The sequence below is a fragment of the Ascaphus truei genome, chromosome 21, assembly GCF_040206685.1.
Source record: "Ascaphus truei isolate aAscTru1 chromosome 21, aAscTru1.hap1, whole genome shotgun sequence".
Classification (NCBI taxonomy): domain Eukaryota; kingdom Metazoa; phylum Chordata; class Amphibia; order Anura; family Ascaphidae; genus Ascaphus; species Ascaphus truei.
The window spans coordinates 5671820-5691700 of NC_134503.1; the positions used below are offsets into that span (position 1 = coordinate 5671820).

At 48.1% G+C, this 19881-nt stretch overlaps 1 protein-coding gene across 1 annotated transcript in view; it reads left to right on the top strand.

The window, feature by feature from the left end:
• Positions 1–19881, top strand: part of ASS1 (argininosuccinate synthase 1) — a 58356-nt gene that overhangs the window by 29388 nt on the left and 9087 nt on the right. The window contains 4 exon segments of the mRNA XM_075578692.1: positions 5056–5146; positions 7147–7231; positions 10726–10790; positions 18241–18372. Coding sequence (XP_075434807.1) covers positions 5056–5146; positions 7147–7231; positions 10726–10790; positions 18241–18372 — 373 coding nt within the window.

The following is a 19881-nucleotide window of genomic DNA, read 5'->3' on the forward strand; positions in this document are numbered from 1 at the left end:
TTCCATGCATTGGAAGCAGGGCATTCGAAGAATATGGGTAGCAAAATCCCTCTTACACCCTCCCCACCACCCAATTCTTCCATCCGCCCAATTCTTCCATACAGCCAATTCTTCCATCCGCCCAATTCTTTCATACACCCAATTCTTCCATACACCCAATTCTTCCATACACCCAATTCTTCCATACACCCAATTCTTCCAGACACCCAATTCTTCCAATCCCCCAATTCTTCCAATCCCCAATTCTTCCATACACCCAATTCTTCCATACACCCAATTCTTCCAATCCCCCAATTCTTCCAATCCCCCAATTCTTCCATCCACCCAATTCTTCCAATTCTTCCAATTCCCCAATTCTTCCATCCACCCAATTCTTCCAATCCCCCCATTTTTTCAAAGCCCCCCAATTTTTCCAATCCTCCCAATTTTTCCAAGCCCCCTAATTTTTCATGTCCCCCAATTTTTCAAGCCCCCCCAATTCTTCAAATCCCCCCTATTCTTCCATCCACCCAATTCTTCCAAGGCACCCAATTTTTCCAATCCCCCGCCCCAATTCTTCCATCCATCCAATTCTTCCATCCACCCGCTCTCCCCCTCCTCCCTCTCCATTTCTCCACTCACTCTCACACACTTCATCTTCCCAAAGCGGAGCCCAGCCAACTGCAGGGATTTAGAAAGGAGGAGGGGAGAAAAAAAAATAAAAAATAAAAAAAAAAAAACAGATGGTTGGGTCATTTTCTGCCTCCATGAGACCTGATTGAGGGGCAATGAGGCATTCTAATGGCAGAAAGATAGAAATTTACTTGCTTTAACTTCATATGGCGCTTTGAAAGAGTTCATTCAGACTCCGACACAACAACATCAGCTGGGTGAATCAAACCATTGATGGTACCAGCAGTTGTACACTAGCATTCAGTTCATGCCCCATTTCCTCCTAATCTCTCTCTCCGCACTGTGCCCCCTCCTCTCCCTTTCTCTCACACTCTTTCTTTTCTCTCTTCTTCTTTCTCTCCCCCTTCCCCCCCCCTCCCTTTCTCTCCATCCCTTCTTTTTGATTTGTTTATCCATTCCTGTTCCTTTCGAGATGACATTGCGGCTGCCCCCCCCCCTCTCCCCATCTCCCCCCCCCCCCCCCCACAGGGACAGATAAATAGAAAGCTGGTGATACAGTGCTAGCAGTGACTTGTCATTTGAACCGAGGCTCTGAATGGAAATAAATAGGGAGCAGACATGGCTGAAAATAAAGGCAACGCCAGACCAATTGTCACTTTTATTTCTATTTGGTTATTGTATTTAATAGAGGTTGTCAGAGTCGGGGTTAGAAAATTCGACGCTAACTGACTTTGACGTCCACTCTTTAGTAAAGGGATTTTATCCCTTATATTCCCACTGTGCCTCCATGCTCTACCGTCCCCCCACTCCTGACCTCCCCTGGCTCAACCCCTCCCCCCCCCCTCAGCCTGCCCTCCCCATGCTCTACCCCCCGCCCCCACACACACACACACCACTGACCTCCCCAGGCTCTCCCCCCCCCCTCACTCAGCTGGACCTCCCCAGGCTCTTCCCCCCCCCCCCACACACACCTGACCTCCCCAGGCTCTCCCCCCCCCTCACTCAGCTGGACCTCCCCAGGCTCTTTCCCCCCCCCCCCCCACACACACACCTGACCTCCCCAGGCTCTTCCCCCCCCCCCGTCCCCTCACTCAGCTGGACCTCCCCTGGCTCTTGGAGTATTTTAGGTAAATAGGCACTTATAATCTGTTCTGGGTGTGAGTTAGGGTGACGCTGTATCTCCTGTGCACCTGAGTATATGTCACACTTTGGATCTGCTTTCGGGGCTCGCGGTCCATCTCCCTGTCTTGTTATGTCCCAGAGTCACCGTCACTGCTTGACCTTTCCTCTCTCGTTACCGTGCAGCTTAGCGCTGGTTCTCCCGGAGTATGTTGCAGTCGCTAGACTAGTGTCTCTCAGCCAGGGTGCCGCAGGCCCCAGGGGAAAAATTCAGCTGGCGGCTCAGCGGGCATGAGAGGTCTGAAGAGCAGGGGTTCCCCGGGATTTTAAAGACCCTTCAGGGGTGCCCCTGCTGCAAAAAAAGGCTGATAACCGCTGCTCTAGTTCTTTGTACGTCTCTAGCTTCATATCTTCCTCTCATTTATCAATCTCACATTTCCCTTTCCTCTCTCTCTGCCCATTTCTATTTCATGTCTTTTTACTTTTGTCTCTGTCTCTCTCTGACTCTTTCTCCCCATCCATGTCTCTCTCTCCCCCATCCATGTCTTTCTCTCTCTCTCCACCATCCATGTCTTTCTCTCTATCCCCGTCTTTCTCTCTCCCCCCAATCCATGCCTCTCTCCCCCCCATCCATGTCTCTCTCTCCTCCATCCATGTATTTCTCTCTCCCCCCATCCATGTCTTTCTCTCTCTCTCCCCCATCCATGTCTTTCTCTCTATCCCCGTTTTTCTCTCTCCCATCCAATCCATCTCTCTCTCCCCCCCATCCATGTCTCTCTCTCCTCCATCCATGTATTTCTCTCTCCCCCCATCAATGTCTCTCTCTCTCTCCCATACATGTCTTTCTCTCCTCCATCCATGTCTCCATCTCCCCCATCCATGTCTCTCTCCCCCCCTCCACCTCTCTACCATGATGTCTCACTCTCTCTCTCTCTCCCCCCTCCATGTCTCTCACCATGTCTCACTCTCTCCCTTTCTCTCATGTTGATTGGGTCCCTCTCTCCATCGTACCCTCTACACATCTCTCTGGTTACATCACTGCCTCCCCCTCTGTATAACACCACAAGTGGTCGTGCCAAATCTAACCCTGAGAACCAGCTTACTGTAATATAAAACCGTAATGAGTATTACCGTATACTTCTAATCAGCTGAAGCCCCTTCTACCCCGAGAACACATTCCCAAAATATTATTGGTCCTACCCAAAGCAATCTAACAAGGAGTTCCTCCATCCAGCACCAGAGAAAACCTGAAACCGTTATTCTGTAATGTGCGCTGATCCGGTTTCATGGCGCTCTCCAGGCGTTGGCACTGGATCAACGCTATTCGCACTTTACTGAATAAGGACCATTCTGTGGATATGGACTTTCCTGCAAGTTATTGCTGCGGGTTTGAGAGCAGGACTGAGGACCACCAGAACTTCGTCCATAGGGATGCGCAGCAGATTTGGGCCATTTAAGGCCGCGCTCACGGTGACGGCGTAGCTACGTGCGCGTGCACTACCGGGACTCTTACCCGATTTCCTATTGTAGTTCCTCAAGTGCCCGCGGCGCTGTAGCGCGTCGACACTGCTACATTTTGGCCTGACAAGTACATTTGAGATTTCGGGGCTGCAATCGCGTGACGTCTGCGTCACGTGAGCTGGTTCAGCCAATGAGGGCGAACACGCTCCGTAACGCATTCGCCACGCCCCCCGATCGCTTCCCCAATCTCCTGCAGTATAGTGCACACATGGCTGGGGCTGCAGTAGTGCGGGCGGTGGCGTCCGCGGCAGCGCGAGCCTGCGTCGCCACCATGAGCTCGACCTAAATGTTACCTTCTTCAGGACGAAGGAACTGCAGAAGCCTGGAAGTGTGTATAGAGAGACCGGGCATCATTATGTAAGGGGCCGTGTCCCCAGTCAGGTGGGGTTACATGCTCCGTAGCCCCCCTTCCGGTTGAGTAACACTCTCTTAGCTGCTGTCAGCACGTGACTTGTCCATAGGTGCTTTGTTATTGGGAAGCAGACCCTGCAGTGAGGGCTGGGTGCAAGGATGATTGACAAGCATTAACACGCCCAGAAGATGGGGACAGGAAGCAATCAAATGGTCCAAACGCGGATTTTAGCCGCTAACCCAGAAAGGCCGCGAGTGATGAGTGCTGAGAAAAGGCGCCTCTCTATTGTAACGCTGCCAAAGCTGGCATTAGGCTGATATGTTTTTAGATGAGTTTCTGGTTTGTTCCTCTGCGTTCCCCTGGATGTATTAACCTCGGGGACACTGAGCGAGTGCGTTCCAGCAGTGCACCTGCTGGGGTCACCCAGCCTTATTCCTTTTTTCATCTTTGCAGAATAAACTGCTGTGCCGCCTGTCTGCGAGCGCCTCTGTTTTGCCTGTGTGCGGGTCCCTCGGCCTGAGCTCATGTCTGGATGTGTGTGTGCATTTCAGATTGAGTGCCTGGGCGAAGCTCGGCAGTCGCCATCATTCCTTCTAAATGAGCTTTTCCAGGAGTGTAGCTTTTTCTTTTTTACCCTCATGTAAATGATGGTGTTTTGTACTGTATTGTAATGTGAGTTTCTGCATGTACACGGGCAGCTGGCTTCCAAAGCCCCACACATGCTTAAAATCCGCTTGTTTTCAATTCTTCAAGGTGTATGTATATATATATATATATATATTTATATATTTGATCTAAAATTGCATATATATATATAATATATAATGGCGCTGTACAAATAGACATACAATACAATAATTGTTGTTTATTTGTAAAGTGCCAACATAGACCGCAACGCAGTACAATGATATCAAGTACATCAACTGAATGCCATACCAATTAAGGACAAACAGTTGTAATAGTTGCAAACAATTAGCAAAATACAGTTTCAGTTGCAACTGCGCTGAGATTAATACCAAATTCAGAAGGTAAGTTAAGTATAACCCAGGGGTGGGCAACTTCAGTCCTCAAGGGCTACCAACAGGCCAGGTTTTCAGAATATCCCTGCTTCAGCACAGGTGGTGCAATCAGTGCCTCAGTTGAAGACTGAGACACTGTGAGGCACATGTGCTGAAGCTGGCGCTAATTGAGTCACCTGTGCTGAAGCTGGGACTGATTGAGCCACCTGTGCTGAAGCAGGGATGGCTCAATCATGGGATGGCTCAAACAGGTGGCTCAATCAGTGGCTCAGTCAAAATATAACCCTTCCACACAGAAGGACACACATCTGTCATCTCTTGTGTGTGGGTCTGCTGTGTTGATGTGAGTTTGCTCCCCGTGTACCTGCTACTCTTGTATCTTGTCCAGTCCACACCTGGACCATGTGCTTCTGTTTTCTTATCCCCTCTTAGAATCACGCTCCAGCCGGGCTCTATGTGAAAACGAAAGACCCCAACACATCCCCCAGCACCCCAGACATCCTGGAAATTGAGTTCAAGAAGGGTAAGAACCGTTGGAAGCAGGGAGAGCAATGGCATCGAACCCGCCATCCAGGGGAGGTAATGCACAGAGTATGGCTACTGAGAACCCTTGGGTTTAGCAAGTTCAGGAGTGCAACTCTTAACATCACTGCTATACACACTCCAAGAGGTAGTTCCACACCAGCTGTGGCTGCAGTATAACGGTGCACCAGAGGTACCACATTCTCTTCTTCATAAGCATACAGTTTCTCTAGCAGCCATATTTTGAGAGAACAAAAACTCTACTTGTAGAAAACTCAGAGGGGGCTACTACAATAGGACACGGTTCTCCAACATTCAGGCACAGCACCACTACTTTATTAAACCATTACAATGAATGTCGGCAGGCCTGCCCCGTAAGTGTGCATAGTAATATTTACCCATGTAGCCCGGACAATGTACACAGCACAATACATCACAGTGTACAGATACCATGGGTCCCTGCCATAAACCCTAGCAACATAATGACACATAGATTAAGCAACATTTTTATAGTCACCTAGAGCTGGCGTTGGGTTTTAAATGGGGTCCTCCCACTGCAAAGACGGTATCGTTATCATATAATTACATCCCACATAGTTATTTATTACATATAGCATATTGGCCGAGATGCTCTAAGCTCCAATAAGGGCCACTGATGTCAGTGGCAGTTAACATGGTATCAAGCTTCGATCAGAGTTGAATGAATCTCCCCCGTAGTATCATAGAAATCCATGCAAGCTGTGGCATTCTAACAACTCGAAAACCAGCGCTCCTTACGAAATCGAACCTCGCTTGTGCTTTCAGGGGACGGGGATAAATGGTAACTCTTTTCACTCTGGTCCCCAATGGGATTCCCTATTCATCCCACAGTTCATGCATTTGAAGTTCTAATCTAATTATGGACTATTTTAAAGAGATAAGCAGCTGAGAGAGCAGCGCAGGCGTGTGATGGGAGGGACTGACGGGTACATTCCGAGCCCCCATGTGCCAGAGAAAGAAAGAACTTCACACCCGTTAAAAAAAAAAAAAAAAAAAAATAAGGATCTCCGGAGTGACAGAGCTTAAAGTTCATTATTGCAAAGAATTACATTTAATAGCAATAGAGAGTGAAAAGAAGCCTGTTAAGAGGTGATTGGCAGCGAATAGTGCAATAAATGCTAATGGGGAGAACAGATGGAAGAAAGATTAGGCAGCAAACTCAGCCCCAGCTTTGCTTTGTAGGGGAGCAGCCCCTTGTCAGCTTCCTAATACATTTATTGCTCATTTCACTCTGCGGAAGAATAATAACCCCTTTCTTTTCATAGCCTGTCCTCTCCCTCCCACCCATACCCTTTCCATCCCGAGGCCCCCAACCCTCCCCCCCCCCTGTCCCTTCACCACACCCTTCCCTTTCCCTTTCTTCTGGAAGGTGTAATAATTAATTCATGGGATCCCCCTGTAGCCGAGACCCTTTAACTTCTCGCTGACAGCCACAGAAGTGGAACAGCCTTGGCTGGCGCTCTTTGAGACAGACATTATGGGAGGGTAGGGTTGAGTGTGCAAAACCACCACGCTACTGGGCCACCAGCTCCCCCTCCCCTCGTCCCATTTGTCAGGCTCAAATCTCTGAGTGGTGGGACAGAAGGCGCAGAACCAAAAGACAATGGCAGAGCGTGAAATGTAATTAGTAATGGGGCTGGTTGCAATTTCACAGTGTATGAAATGAAAGCCGGGACGACAGTACAGGGACGGGCGGGGGGGGGGGGCGTTGTATTTTTATTGCCATTTCTATTTTACCCTGAATCTGTAACCTCTCCCCCCACCTCCTGCTACTTAAGAAGTTACTTAGAGTTCATATCTGTCTCATCCATTTAATGCTGGGTGTGATGTAACGAGGGCTCTTTGCATTCAGTGGAAAGTGGCCAGTTCCCCCGGGGGAGGTGGAATTCACTGGCTGTAATGCCTTCTCCTGCCCGTGGTCCTCACTCGTTGTGTCTCTCTTCTGCTTCTACCATCCCACAGGTGTTCCCGTCCAAGTCTCTAATGTGAAGGATGGGACGCGACACGAGAGCGCGCTGGACCTGTTTAATTATCTGAATGAAATTGCGTAAGTCCGTAAACAGCACCCTTAAATTAACACCCAAAATGTCCTCGCCAACATCATACCCCATCCATGGACTGGAATCACACAAGTTAACTTATTAAATATTCAGGACGGTCTACTCCATATATATTTGAGCAATCTGGACTTTGTTTTTAGAATAGACAGACTGTAAATCTTGGCATATGTGTTGACAGGAGTTAATGGTCAGTATTTAACCCAACTGCTCAAGGTGACTTGGAGTTGGCAAGTATGCAAAACCCAGTCCAAATCCAAATCAGATCTACCAGGCCTCCAACCTACCCCAGTAATCACCCGTTCATCTGAAAATCAACGCCCAATTTCACCCTGACCGACAGCAATGTTGTAAACACCCACAAATTATAATGCTAAATTGAGCCCCAGTCAAAAGCCGTATTTTCCCCAGAATCTGTCTTAATTTAACACCGTGACAACTTGTATCCAAGAAAAACTCAAAACCCCCTCACCTGATCTCCATTACATTCTTCCAAAATCAACACCAAAACCCAGGTCTTCTGTCACCCCACCTAGAGACCAAGCTTCCAGGTGAAGGCCCCTGCATCTTTAATCCATGCAGTACCCCTTTGTAGTGAAATCTAACTTGCTTCCTACCATCTAATATTCAAAACATAGCACTCTAAATGTCAATGTGAAATACTGGCGGGTGCTGAACTCCAGGGAAGATGCCCAAAAGGTTGAAGTCAAAGAGTAGCACTCCAGGGTCACCTGGCATCGGCTTAGTCAGACCCCATCGTTTCGGTTCAGTGCCGTGGACCTTGAGATAGCCGGACCAAAACGTTTGGGGTTTGACTTCAATGTACAGGCCATCCTACCATCGAACCCAGATTTTTTTACCATCCCAGCCCATTAAAGAACCATTCAACGTGGTGTAGCAGAATCACAGTGAGAAGGTCTTGTGATATCTGTGTGCCTTACCATACATGAGAGACAGCTTTGCACTTCATGGACAGATGAAGCATAGGAGATAGAGAGCAGCAGGTTGAGAACAAGCTGTGAATTAAGGCAGAAGGAGCAGCATGGTTGGGCATCTTTTTAGAAAGGAAAGGTATACAGGGATATACCAAATAAGTAAACATGGGAAGGATGTTGACCCCGGGAGAGTTCTGATTACTATTACTGGAGTCAGGAAGGAAGTTATTGATGCCGTTATGAGACAGCATTGGATAATATGTCACTGGGGTTTTTTGTCTGTCTTCCTCTGGATTAATATACGGTAAATACAAATACAGGCAGCCCCCGGTTATCCGCCGGAATCCGTGCCGCAAACCGCCCGTCGGGCAGCAAAATGTCGGATTGCGGATCCAATGTTAATCCGCAGCGGTGAGCGTCGGATAGCGCGTTCCGCGGATAGCGGACCGACGCATAGGGAGGACCATCTGTATAGGAAGAGTATCAGTCGTCTGAATTTAACATAGGTTGAACTTGATGGATATGTCTTTTTTTTTCAACCTCCTCTATGAGGGATACCAATCTTATAATGAGGGATACCCATCTTATAATGAGAGATACCCATCTTATAATGAGGGATACCCATCTTATAATGAGGGATACCCGTCTTATAATGAGGGATACCAATCTTATAATGAGGGATACCCATCTTATAATGAGGGATACCCATCTTATAATGAGGGATACCAATCTTATAATGAGGGATACCAATCTTATAATGAGGGATACCAATCTTATTATGAGGGATACCCGTCTTATAATGAGGGATACCCGTCTTATAATGAGGGATACCCGTCTTATAATGAGGGATACCCGTCTTATAATGAGGGATACCCGTCTTATAATGAGGGATACCCGTCTTATAATGAGGGATACCCGTCTTATAATGAGGGATACCCGTCTTATAATGAGGGATACCCATCTTATAATGAGGGATACCCGTCTTATAATGAGGGATACCCGTCTTATAATGAGGGATACCCATCTTATAATGAGGGATACCCGTCTTATAATGAGGGATACCAGTCTTATAATGAGGGATACCAATCTTATAATGAGGGATACCAATCTTATAATGAGGGATACCCGTCTTATAATGAGGGATACCCGTCTTATAATGAGGGATACCCGTCTTATAATGAGGGATACCCGTCTTATAATGAGGGATACCCGTCTTATAATGAGGGATACCAGTCTTATAATGAGGGATACCCATCTTATAATGAGGGATACCCATCTTATAATGAGGGATACCAATCTTATAATGAGGGATACCAATCTTATAATGAGGGATACCCGTCTTATAATGAGGGATACCCGTCTTATAATGAGGGATACCCGTCTTATAATGAGGGATACCCGTCTTATAATGAGGGATACCCGTCTTATAATGAGGGATACCAGTCTTATAATGAGGGATACCCGTCTTATAATGAGGGATACCCGTCTTATAATGAGGGATACCCGTCTTATAATGAGGGATACGCGTCTTATAATGAGGGATACCCGTCTTATATTGAGGGATACCCGTCTTATATTGAGGGATACCCGTCTTATAATGAGGGATACCCGTCTTATAATGAGGGATACCCGTCTTATAATGAGGGATACCCGTCTTATAATGAGGGATACCCGTCTTATAATGAGGGATACCCGTCTTATAATGAGGGATACCCGTCTTATAATGAGGGATACCCGTCTTATAATGAGGACTACCAATCTTATAATGAGGGATACCCATCTTATAATGAGGGATACCCGTGATTGTGCGTCAGTGAGATAACGCTGTATTTTAGACGGCTATGATGCAGCAGGTCTGTGTATCCGGATGCTTCCTCTGTTATATTTTATAAAAAACAGATGAATAATCTATTGATTTTGCCATAGGCTCCCCCTTCTGGAGACAACGCCTGTCTCTACTTTGCCTTTCACTAATATTATAATAATAATTATTATTATTATTACACCTATGCAAAGTTTTCCTAGTTCGTTGTTTGTACCATTTAAAAAAATAAAATAATCACCGAGTATTTTTGCATATATGTAAAAAAAAATTGCACAACATTTTGAAACAGCTTTGCAAAAACCACCAACATTTCCTGTAACCTATGTAAAAAAAAAAACCTGCCAGATTCCTCAAAACGGGCCCAAAACCCGCTCACGTTCTGCCAGTTTATGTTGAATTTAAGGCGTGCGACTGCGCACAGTTGATTCGCACGCCCTTCTGCTCCGCGTAAATAGTGTCCCTTTTTGGATTGACTATTCCAGGGCAGGACGTAGCAAAGACCTTCATCCGAGACCAGCCTTTGTGGCATTCCCAGTTCCCGAAGCCAAGAATCCTACTTACAATACTTCACACCAATATACGCGTGTCATTACCGCGATTGTGCTTTTTGTTATTATACCGCCGGTCACGCTGGGTCGCTCCTTGGACATTGGGGGTAGTGCGGTTGCAGGGGAGCTGGCGCAGTATGTTGGCGGCCTGTGTGTAATTGGCTGTATCTTTGCAGTGGGAAGCACGGCGTTGGTCGCATAGATATCGTGGAGAACCGATTCATCGGGATGAAGTCACGTGGTACGTTTTCACGGTTGCTCTCAAGTAGAGGTGACCAACCGCGGCTGTCGCCGTTCTGTCCCAAATGGTTTCTAAACGCGGTTATGCCGGAGAAAACGGGGAATAAGACTGGAGAACGGCTGCGGCCAGGGTGAACGAGAGCGCAAATTGTATGATTATTTGTGATAAAAGTGACTGGTGTATAAATACAATATATGAAGGGTTAATTATACAAAACACACAGAAAATGAACCATGAAAAGTGCACCCAGAAATATAAAAAACTTGTGTCGTTAAACCTCATATGAAGAGACGCTCTGATGCTCGTCAGCGTTGATGGCTCAACACCATAAAGATAACATGTAAAGAAAAGGAGACAGCGCACGAGCTCTCAGTGTAACAATGTATCGTTATAATGAAGCACTGTAAGGCGGTATAATATGCACGTGCAGAATAAATCAATTCGTTAACGCAGGGCATGCTTTGGGTACATGTTACCGCTCAGGTGTTAAACGGATCCACTTGGTGTGTGTCAGCTGTCCCCGTGGACTCCCACTCCGGTCACAGCAGAGGTTCTTGTCTCCGGCTGAACAGGGCCCTGAAGAAGTTGAGTAATTCAACGAAACGCGTAGGAGTTTGATGTTATTTTTGCAATTGCTATAATCCCCCTCTACACTGTTGAAGCTTGTCCGGTTAGCTTGCGGAACGTTGTCTGAGCCAGCGCGAGTTGGTAGTCAAGAACGGCGCAACTCAGTGATGTCTCCGTAGCGACGTGGAGCCGTAGCTCACATTGTGAGATTTCACTCCCAGAGCTAGCAGTTTGGGGTTAAATTGTTCTGCCGTATCTCCGCATGGACTGCCGCATATTCTGATATCCACACCCGCGAGTCTACCACCGTGCAGGCGTGTTCCAGTGCTGAGTGCTTACATCTGAGCCCTGTTCAGCCTGATACAAGAACCTGAGTGGGAATCCACGAGGACAGCTGACACACACCAAGTGGATCCGTTTAACATCCGAGCGGTAACATGTACCCAAAACATGCCCTGCGTCACTAATGAATTTATTCTGCACGTGCATATTATACCGCCTTACATTGTTTCATTATAACGATACATTGTTACACTGTCACAGGTCGTGTGCGGTCTTCTTTTCTTTACACGTATGTTATAGGTCCATGTTTTTTTAATTTATTTTTTAGGGATTGGGCCCGACCCTTTTTTTTAATTTTTTTTTTTAGGGATTGGTATTGCAGTTCTCATTTAATCCATGGTTGAGGAGCCTCTTTCTGGCGGTGAAGGGGTAAATTAGTCTAGAACCTGCCCCTGCTATCGTGTAACCAGTTATAGCAAGGGGTGGCCAACTCCACTCCTCAGGAGCCATCAACAGGTCAGGTTTTCAGGATGTCCCTGCTTGAGCACGAGCCACTGAGTCACCTGTGCTGAAGCAGGGACTAACTGAGCCACCTGTGCTGAAGCTGGGACTGATTGAGCCATCTGTGCTGAAGCAGGGATATCCTGAAAACCTGACCTGTTGGTGGCCCTTGAGGACTGCAGTTGCCCCCCCCGTGAGTTATAGCATTGTATGTGTGTCTTGCGTTCTTCAGCAGGTGTATGTATCTGCGCGATAAAAGATGCCTGAAGTGCTATGTCTGGAGATACAGGGACAATGCCGCCACGTACACACGCGTGTGTATTTTACAACTGTGCAGCTAACAATAGAATATCCCCCAGAACCCCCGGCGCCCGAGAACCTGGGGCAGGGGAAATTGCAATCGCTTTCCTGCATATTGTGTCGTCTCACACCCTCATTATCAAATTATGGTTTGTGCTCTGAAGGAGGGCTAATTAAGTGAAGTAAATTAAATCTGTGGGAGGGAAGGAGACGCGGCACGTATGGGCTCTTAATTCTGCCGAAAAAGAACAAAGCGGGGAGGGGGGGGGTCTGTCTTTTTCCGTTTCTTATTAACTCTTTAAATTGAAGACAGAACTAGGAATACCTCATGGTGTAAGGGGTTTATTGTGCCCCGGTCAAAAGGCGCTACTTGCGGCGGGTCTTCTCTGGCGAGGAAAGGGTTCATCTTGCAGCGCCGCGCAGGAGGCGGCGATTTCAGAGGAGTGTGAGCGGACGCGCAATAAAATGGGTGAATGTTCTTCCTCATAAGTCTGCCCTAATCACTGCGGCTTCGGACTCGCTGCAACATTCGTACTGTACCTCCGATAGCAGGGGTCTCAAACTCAGTCCTCAAGGGCTACCAACAGGTCGGGTTTTAAGGATATCCCTGCTTCAGCACAGGTGGCTCAATCAGTGGCTCAGTCAAAGACTGAGCCACTGATTGAGCCATCTGTGCTGAAGCTGGGACTGCTTGAGCCATCTGGGCTGAAGCTGGGACTGATTGAGCCACCTGTGCTGAAGCAGGGATACCCATAAAACCTGGTCTGTTGATGGCCCTTGAGGACTGAGTTTGAGACCCTTGTCCTATAGGTATAAGAGCCACAACTAGACCCCAATAAAAACAATAAGTATACGACCTAGAATTTGCTCGTATGCTTTTTGATTTGCGGCTTTTGGGGCCTAAAACTATGAAACATATCTACATTATTATTAGTTAAACAATATAGGTGGGGAAAGGATTTATTACCAGCCTGCAAGCTTACTGGGAGTTTAAGCCTGAGAGCGTGCCTCTAGTTATCTGATTTGCCCAAAAAAGTGAAGGGAGATATTTATTTCAAGTAAATATTTTATTCTGCTCAAGGATGTCTCCTTTCTCCCCCTTTTGTATCTAAAGCCCTCTCCCACCTAAAACCTCTTCACTGACTGCCCCGCACCTCTGCAGTGTCATTCTCCTCAACATCTCTCACCCACGCACTTACCACAGCTCCCTCCTACTGCCTCTAACTTTTCCCTGCTTACCAATTAGATTGTAAGCTCTGCGGAGCAGGGACTAATGTTACTTTTATGTTTGAAGTTCTTGTTCTCATTACATCTCTTATTATTGTGTCATATTACTGCTGTGACGCACATGGGTGGCACTATGCAAATAAAGGTGTGTGTGTGTGTGTGTGTGTGTGTGTGTGTGTGTGTGTGTGTGTGTGTGTGTGTGTGTGTGTGTGTGTGTGTGTGTGTGTGTGTGTGTATATATATAGGTTATGGTGGGTAAAAAAAAGTGACCAAAACCCTCCACAGTAAAGCATAAAGCAACTGTAAATATTCCTGTATATTCATTTGCATGTCTTAGACAGGTCTGCAACCCTGTCTTTCACCATTATCATTATGTGTGCTCATTTGCATGTCATTTCCCAGAATCCCTTGCTGCAGTGGAAGTGCTGTGTGCTGGGTGATAATGGTGAAAGACAGGGTTGCAGACCTGTCTAAGACATGTAAATGAATATACAGGAATATTTACAGTTGCTATATATATGCTATATGCTATATATACTCTCTCTAGCAGAGGTAAAATGTAGGTTTGCAAATAAGCACGAGTAGCTCCTCTTGACATTCCTTATTTCTGATCTCTGATTCTGTCATCACCTTCCCCTTTGTTTCCCTTAACCTTTTCAATCACTCTCCCCTTATTATCCCATGGTAACCTAACTCCTGTAGCATGTTAGCAACTGTCCCTATATACCAGATTCTCAATGAGACTAGGCCGGATTTTTTTTATTTTATATATATATAATTTTTTGCCTGGAAAAAACCCAGAATCTCTCCCATCCAACACGTCAATGCCAGATCCCTCATTACCTTGCAGAAGGAACCGTGGGGATTTGAGAGTTCCTTACACCAGGGGGGGCTCAACTCCAGTCCTCAACCCCTCCCCCCCCCCCCCCCAACAGGTCAGGTTTTCAGGATATCCCAGCTTCAGCACAGGTGGCGCAATCAGAGGCTCAGTCGAGCCTATGTGCGCCACCTGTGCTGAAGCAGGAACTGATTGAGCCACCTGTGCTGAAGCAGGGATATCCTAAAAACCTGACCTGTTGTTTGCACTTGAGTTCTGGAGTTGACCGCCCCTGCTCTATGCAGATACATCAGAAGGTCCATCTGTCCTTAGCAGTGGGAGGACACGCGTGTGCTGCTGAATCCTCAGAGCAGCGATGCCAGTCACTTCTGTCACTACAGTGGCACCCAAGTGCCTTTTTGGCAAATGTACAGCTTTCCAAACCTCATGCCACGCAGCGCCCCACAAATAATCCCTATTTACAGCATCATCATAATCAGCTGCCAGCCTTGTACAGTACCCACGGTCACACCTAATTCCTCTAGTTAGTGTGTGTATGTGTGTGTGTGTGTGTGTGTGTGTGTGTGTGTGTGTGTGTGTGTGTGTGTGTGTGTGTGTGTGTGTGTGTGTGTGTGTGTGTGTGTGTGTGTGTGTGTGTGTGTGTGTGTGACAGAAAACCTCCACCGTTAGCATATAGCCAATAAAGAATATCACTTGTGAGCACATTCACATGTCTTGGACAGGTCTGCAACCCTGCCTTTCACCATTATCACCTAGAATACAGTGCTCCCACTGCAGCAAGGGATTCTGGGAAATGACATGCAAATGAGCACACGTGTCACCTTTTGCCTGGAATATATATAGTGTTTGTCTTGGTTCACGCTTGGGACAACACGAACATGCATGCGCATCTCTGGTCCTGCACATGTGTGCGCGGATATGCACGCCTTTGACTGTACTGTACATGCATGTCTGCGTGTGTTAGCGTGATCTGTCCCCGTGGTTCCGCTCCTGGGGCTGTAAGCGTGGAGATGGCACATTGATGGCACTCTTTCTCAGAGCCCATGTGGGTGGGTGGCTGCTGTTCCGCTGCTCCTGGCGGCCGCGTCTCTGGCTCTGACTGTCAGCGCACACTGTCAGCGCACGCAGCCCCGCTGCCTTTTAGCTGCAGACAGCTGTCACAGCAAAGAAAATATAAAAATACGAATGATTCCCCCCGCCCTCCGACCCCCCGCTGTGAGCGCTCAATTGGGAATCATATAAAAAAGTGTTGTTAATGTTTTATTTTTTGACAACTTAATCACGTTTCCCAGAATCCTGTGCTCAGGCTGCCTTATTACATCGTTATAGCAGAGGGGCTCAAATCCAGTCCTCAAGCCAACCCCATCCCCCCTGCCCAGCATGTCAGGTTTTCAGGATATCCAAGCCTCAACACAGGGGGCTCCATCAGTCCCTGCTTCAGCACAGGTGGTGCAGTCGAAGACCGAGCCTCTGATTGAGCCACCTGTGCTGAAGCAGGGACTGATTGGGTTACCTGTGCTGAAGCAGGGACTGATGGAGCCACCTGGGCTGAATCAGGGATATCCTGAAAACCTGTGGTGGGGGCGGGGGGGGGGGGGGGCTTGCTAACGATGGGTCCTGTAACTGAAGAGGTCCAAGTTTGCCCTCAGAAGATGCACCACATCATAAATCCATGGGGATAATCGGGGGGCTTCTGAGAGTCAACAAGTGTAAGCGTGGAACCTTTTAACCGAGACAGAGCACACGGCTAATTTAAAGGCTGCCAACAGGTTACATGTGGAAGGGGATCTCCGCTGCAAACTTCGGCCAAAAATGTGCCTCAGGCAGAAAGCATAATGACAAACAGTGGAGGTGAATTGCTCATGGAGAATGACCCTTATACTGCAGGGTGACATCGTGACACAGGGTCCAGAAGAACCTCTCTTGGGTCACCCGATATTGGGAGAAACATGCCATAGGTTCCTTCCGTTTGTGTATCTCTGCTGTGTCACCACGAATTATTTGTCATCTTAACTCTGTGCCCAGGACATACGTGAAAGCGAGAGGTAACTCTCACTGCATTACTTCCAGGTGACACGTTATAAATAAATGGATTGGCTCCGTGAGCCTCTGAATCACGATGTCGCCTCACAATTGGTACAACACACTTGTCTGGCATCGGCCGGGAAAGGAGCAGGTAGACTCCCTCTGTAACCCGTTTCACACCTTTTTATTTTCGTGGTGAGCGGGCAGACAGGGAAGCAAGTAATCTTCGAGGCACTGAAAATGGCAAGGTTTTAACCTCTTCACCCTGGAAGCCAGTTTTGCGGTTGGCTTAGCACATGATCTTTGATGACAACTATAGGCTTTAATAAGCTTTCAAGATGTCACGCGGGTCAGTGGCAAATAGACATCCCTGCAGTACAGTCCCTAAGTGTAAGATTACATGACATTTAACCACTGCGGCGCTCCTCTGCCGTAACTCTGAGTAGATTAAACAAATGATACTGCCCCAGAATCGCGGCTGAGCCCCGGGGCTGACTTGGGTGCTGTGTGATGGAATCCGTCAAGGAATTTGGCAAATGCCTCTTGAATAGTACGAACCAAAAAAGTCTTTGATGTGTCTAGCTCAGGGATGGGCAACGCCAGCCCGCAAGGGCCACCAACAGGTCAGATTTTTTTTAAGCTATCCCTGCTTTAGCACAGGTGGCTCAATTAGAGGCTCAGCCTTTGACTGCACCACCTGTGCTGAAGCAGGGATATCCTAAAAACCTGACCTGTTGGTGACGCTTGAGGACTGGGGTTGCCCACCCCTGTTCCTGCCATGGTGACATTAAACCAGTGTTCACAAACCGTATGGGACTAGTTTGTTCCGAGCTCCTTTTACCACGGGAAGTGCTATGTCCCATAACAGGGGGACAAGAGTGACTCTCAGCACCAACCGCTGCCCCTCTTACCAACAGACGTCTCCACTTTTGAGACTGTCAAATGGGCCCGAAAAACGGCCAACAAAGGAAACGTGTCAATCAATGTTGGGACGCCAGGCGCTGACGGAGAGGAGAATTGCGTTACCCCGAGGTCAGCTCGGCACGCAGTTCCCTTCCCAGTCGGGTAAATGTTGACGCTGCAGAGGGCACAACCTTGTCAATTCAAGGAATTCACCTGCCAGTCTGCTGTCTCCATTCCAACAACACAGACTCCACGCTAAGTGAGCAGCAAACCTCGGCCCCTGTTCGGCGCTGCTCTGTCGCACCACGCCGCCAGCCTTACAATCTCTCGCTTTTTAAATATTATTATTTTCTTGCAGCTTATGCTTGGGCAAAAGAGAAAGAGAATGCAGAGGGGGGGGGGGGGGGGTGGAAGCAGAGGGGGAGGGGGTGGGGGAGAGAAGCGTTATTTAAAGGCCTGTCCCCACCATGCCTCCTCTCCTTAGCTCTGGCTTTAATTGCAGCCTTTCAGCGGGAGTCCAGTGGGCTTGCGACGGTGGTGCGATCAGTTCCTGAAACCTGTCATTTCAGCCTCTTCAAAGAAGAGGAATCTAGACATTTTCACCGCAAGGTGCGAAGTGCTCTGTCTTTGCCCCCAGCAGGGAGGTAATCACACACACACCGCACCAAGCTGGGACTGAATGAAGTCCGACTGCATTTCTTCTGTCACTGGCCTCATTAGCGGTGTCATTTGCTAGCAATTTGGAGCTTTATGTATCACTCTCTCTCTCTCCCTCTCCTCCCTCCTCCTGCCTGGAAACGTGGCTAGGTATCTACGAGACGCCGGCTGGAACCATTCTGTACCAGGCTCATTTAGACATCGAGACGTTTACCATGGACCGCGAGGTGCGGAAAATAAAGCAACAGCTGTCGCGCTCCTTTGCTGAGCAGTGTTACAACGGTACGTGAACGCGGACTCAGCCACGTGGGCGCCATCGGAATGGGGGGCTATGGCACGGCAGGTTGTGTTCCAGGTGTTTGGAGGGGTCATTAAGGGCTTCCCCACTTCTCAATTATGTTCATTGCAACACATTAAGGCAGTGGTTCCCCACGCCAGTACTCAAGACCCCCCCACAACCCCCAACAGGTCAGGTTTTAAGGATATCCCTGCTTCAGCACAGGTGGCTCAGTCAAAGACTGAGCCACTGATTAAGCCACATATGCTGAAGCAGGGACTGATTGAGCCACCTGTCCTGAAGATGGGAGTGATTGAGCCATCTGCACTGAAGCAGGGATATCCTCAACCTGACCTGTTTGAGGGTGGGGGGGATTTGAGCCCCCCTGGGGCAGATGAGGCCTGCTGCCCCACCATGGTGTAACACATACCGGAGATCAAACGGCAGGTTAAACAAGAGTTGCTATGGACTTTGCTGTCCCACCGATTACGGTCTGTATATTATTATTCTTTACGTGTATGGCACTAACATATTCCACAGCGCAGTACAATGTGGGAGGGAGGACAATAACATGGTGTGACAGATATGTCAAGGCAAACTGAGAAAATAATGAGGTCCCTGCCCCAAGGAACTTACAATCTAGAACTAGAGGGGAGTCACGAAGTGATATTCTTGGTGGTAAGTTTGCTGTAAAATACCCCGTGCCATAGTTATCAAACCGTTCTAACCAATCAGATGGACCTTGGCCTATTCTCTTGCATAAGCTGGGATGTACCTTAGGACAAAGACCCGTTGAATGTTCTCATTATTGGGGGGGTCCCTCCAACAGTGCCGGACCGAGAGAGTAACGCGCTCGTGCAGGTCGCCCCCTCATCCTCCTGTCACGTGGCGACGCGGTGCCATCACAACGGGACGCCGCGTGACGTCCCGTTGTCATGGAAACGCGGCGAGACGCTGGAAGGGGCGGCAAAAAAAAAGGGTAAGTGCGAGCGCGCGCTCGGACCCCCATCTTTAAAAAGTCAGAGTCCTGCACGCGTCGGAGCAGCAAGGGATGGCAGTGATGAGAGCGCTCGGCCGCGCCGCTCCGTCAATGCCCCGCGCGGCCGAGGGCCCTGGTCAATGTCCCGTTGCTGCTGCCGCTCCGAGTCCCGCGCATCCCACTCCAAAGCGCCATCTTTAAATGTCCTTCGGCATTGACAAGGCTGCGCAGGACTCGGGCATTTTAAAGATGGCGACCCAGGCGGTATTACAGCTAGTCCCACGCGTACTGGAGGCACAATCTAATGTCTTGTAGTGTTAATCTTTTATTAGTATGGCGCCAACATATTCCGTGGCGCAGTACAAAGTGGGAGGTCAATCACCTTGTATGATAAGAGTCTATATATGTGAAGACAAACAGACAATATGAAGTCGGTCCCTCTCCCCAGGAGCTTACAATCTATAAGGAGGAGAGTGGAGACACAGGGAAGACTGTATATATTGCATGTATACTAGTTTTATATCATCAATAGGTC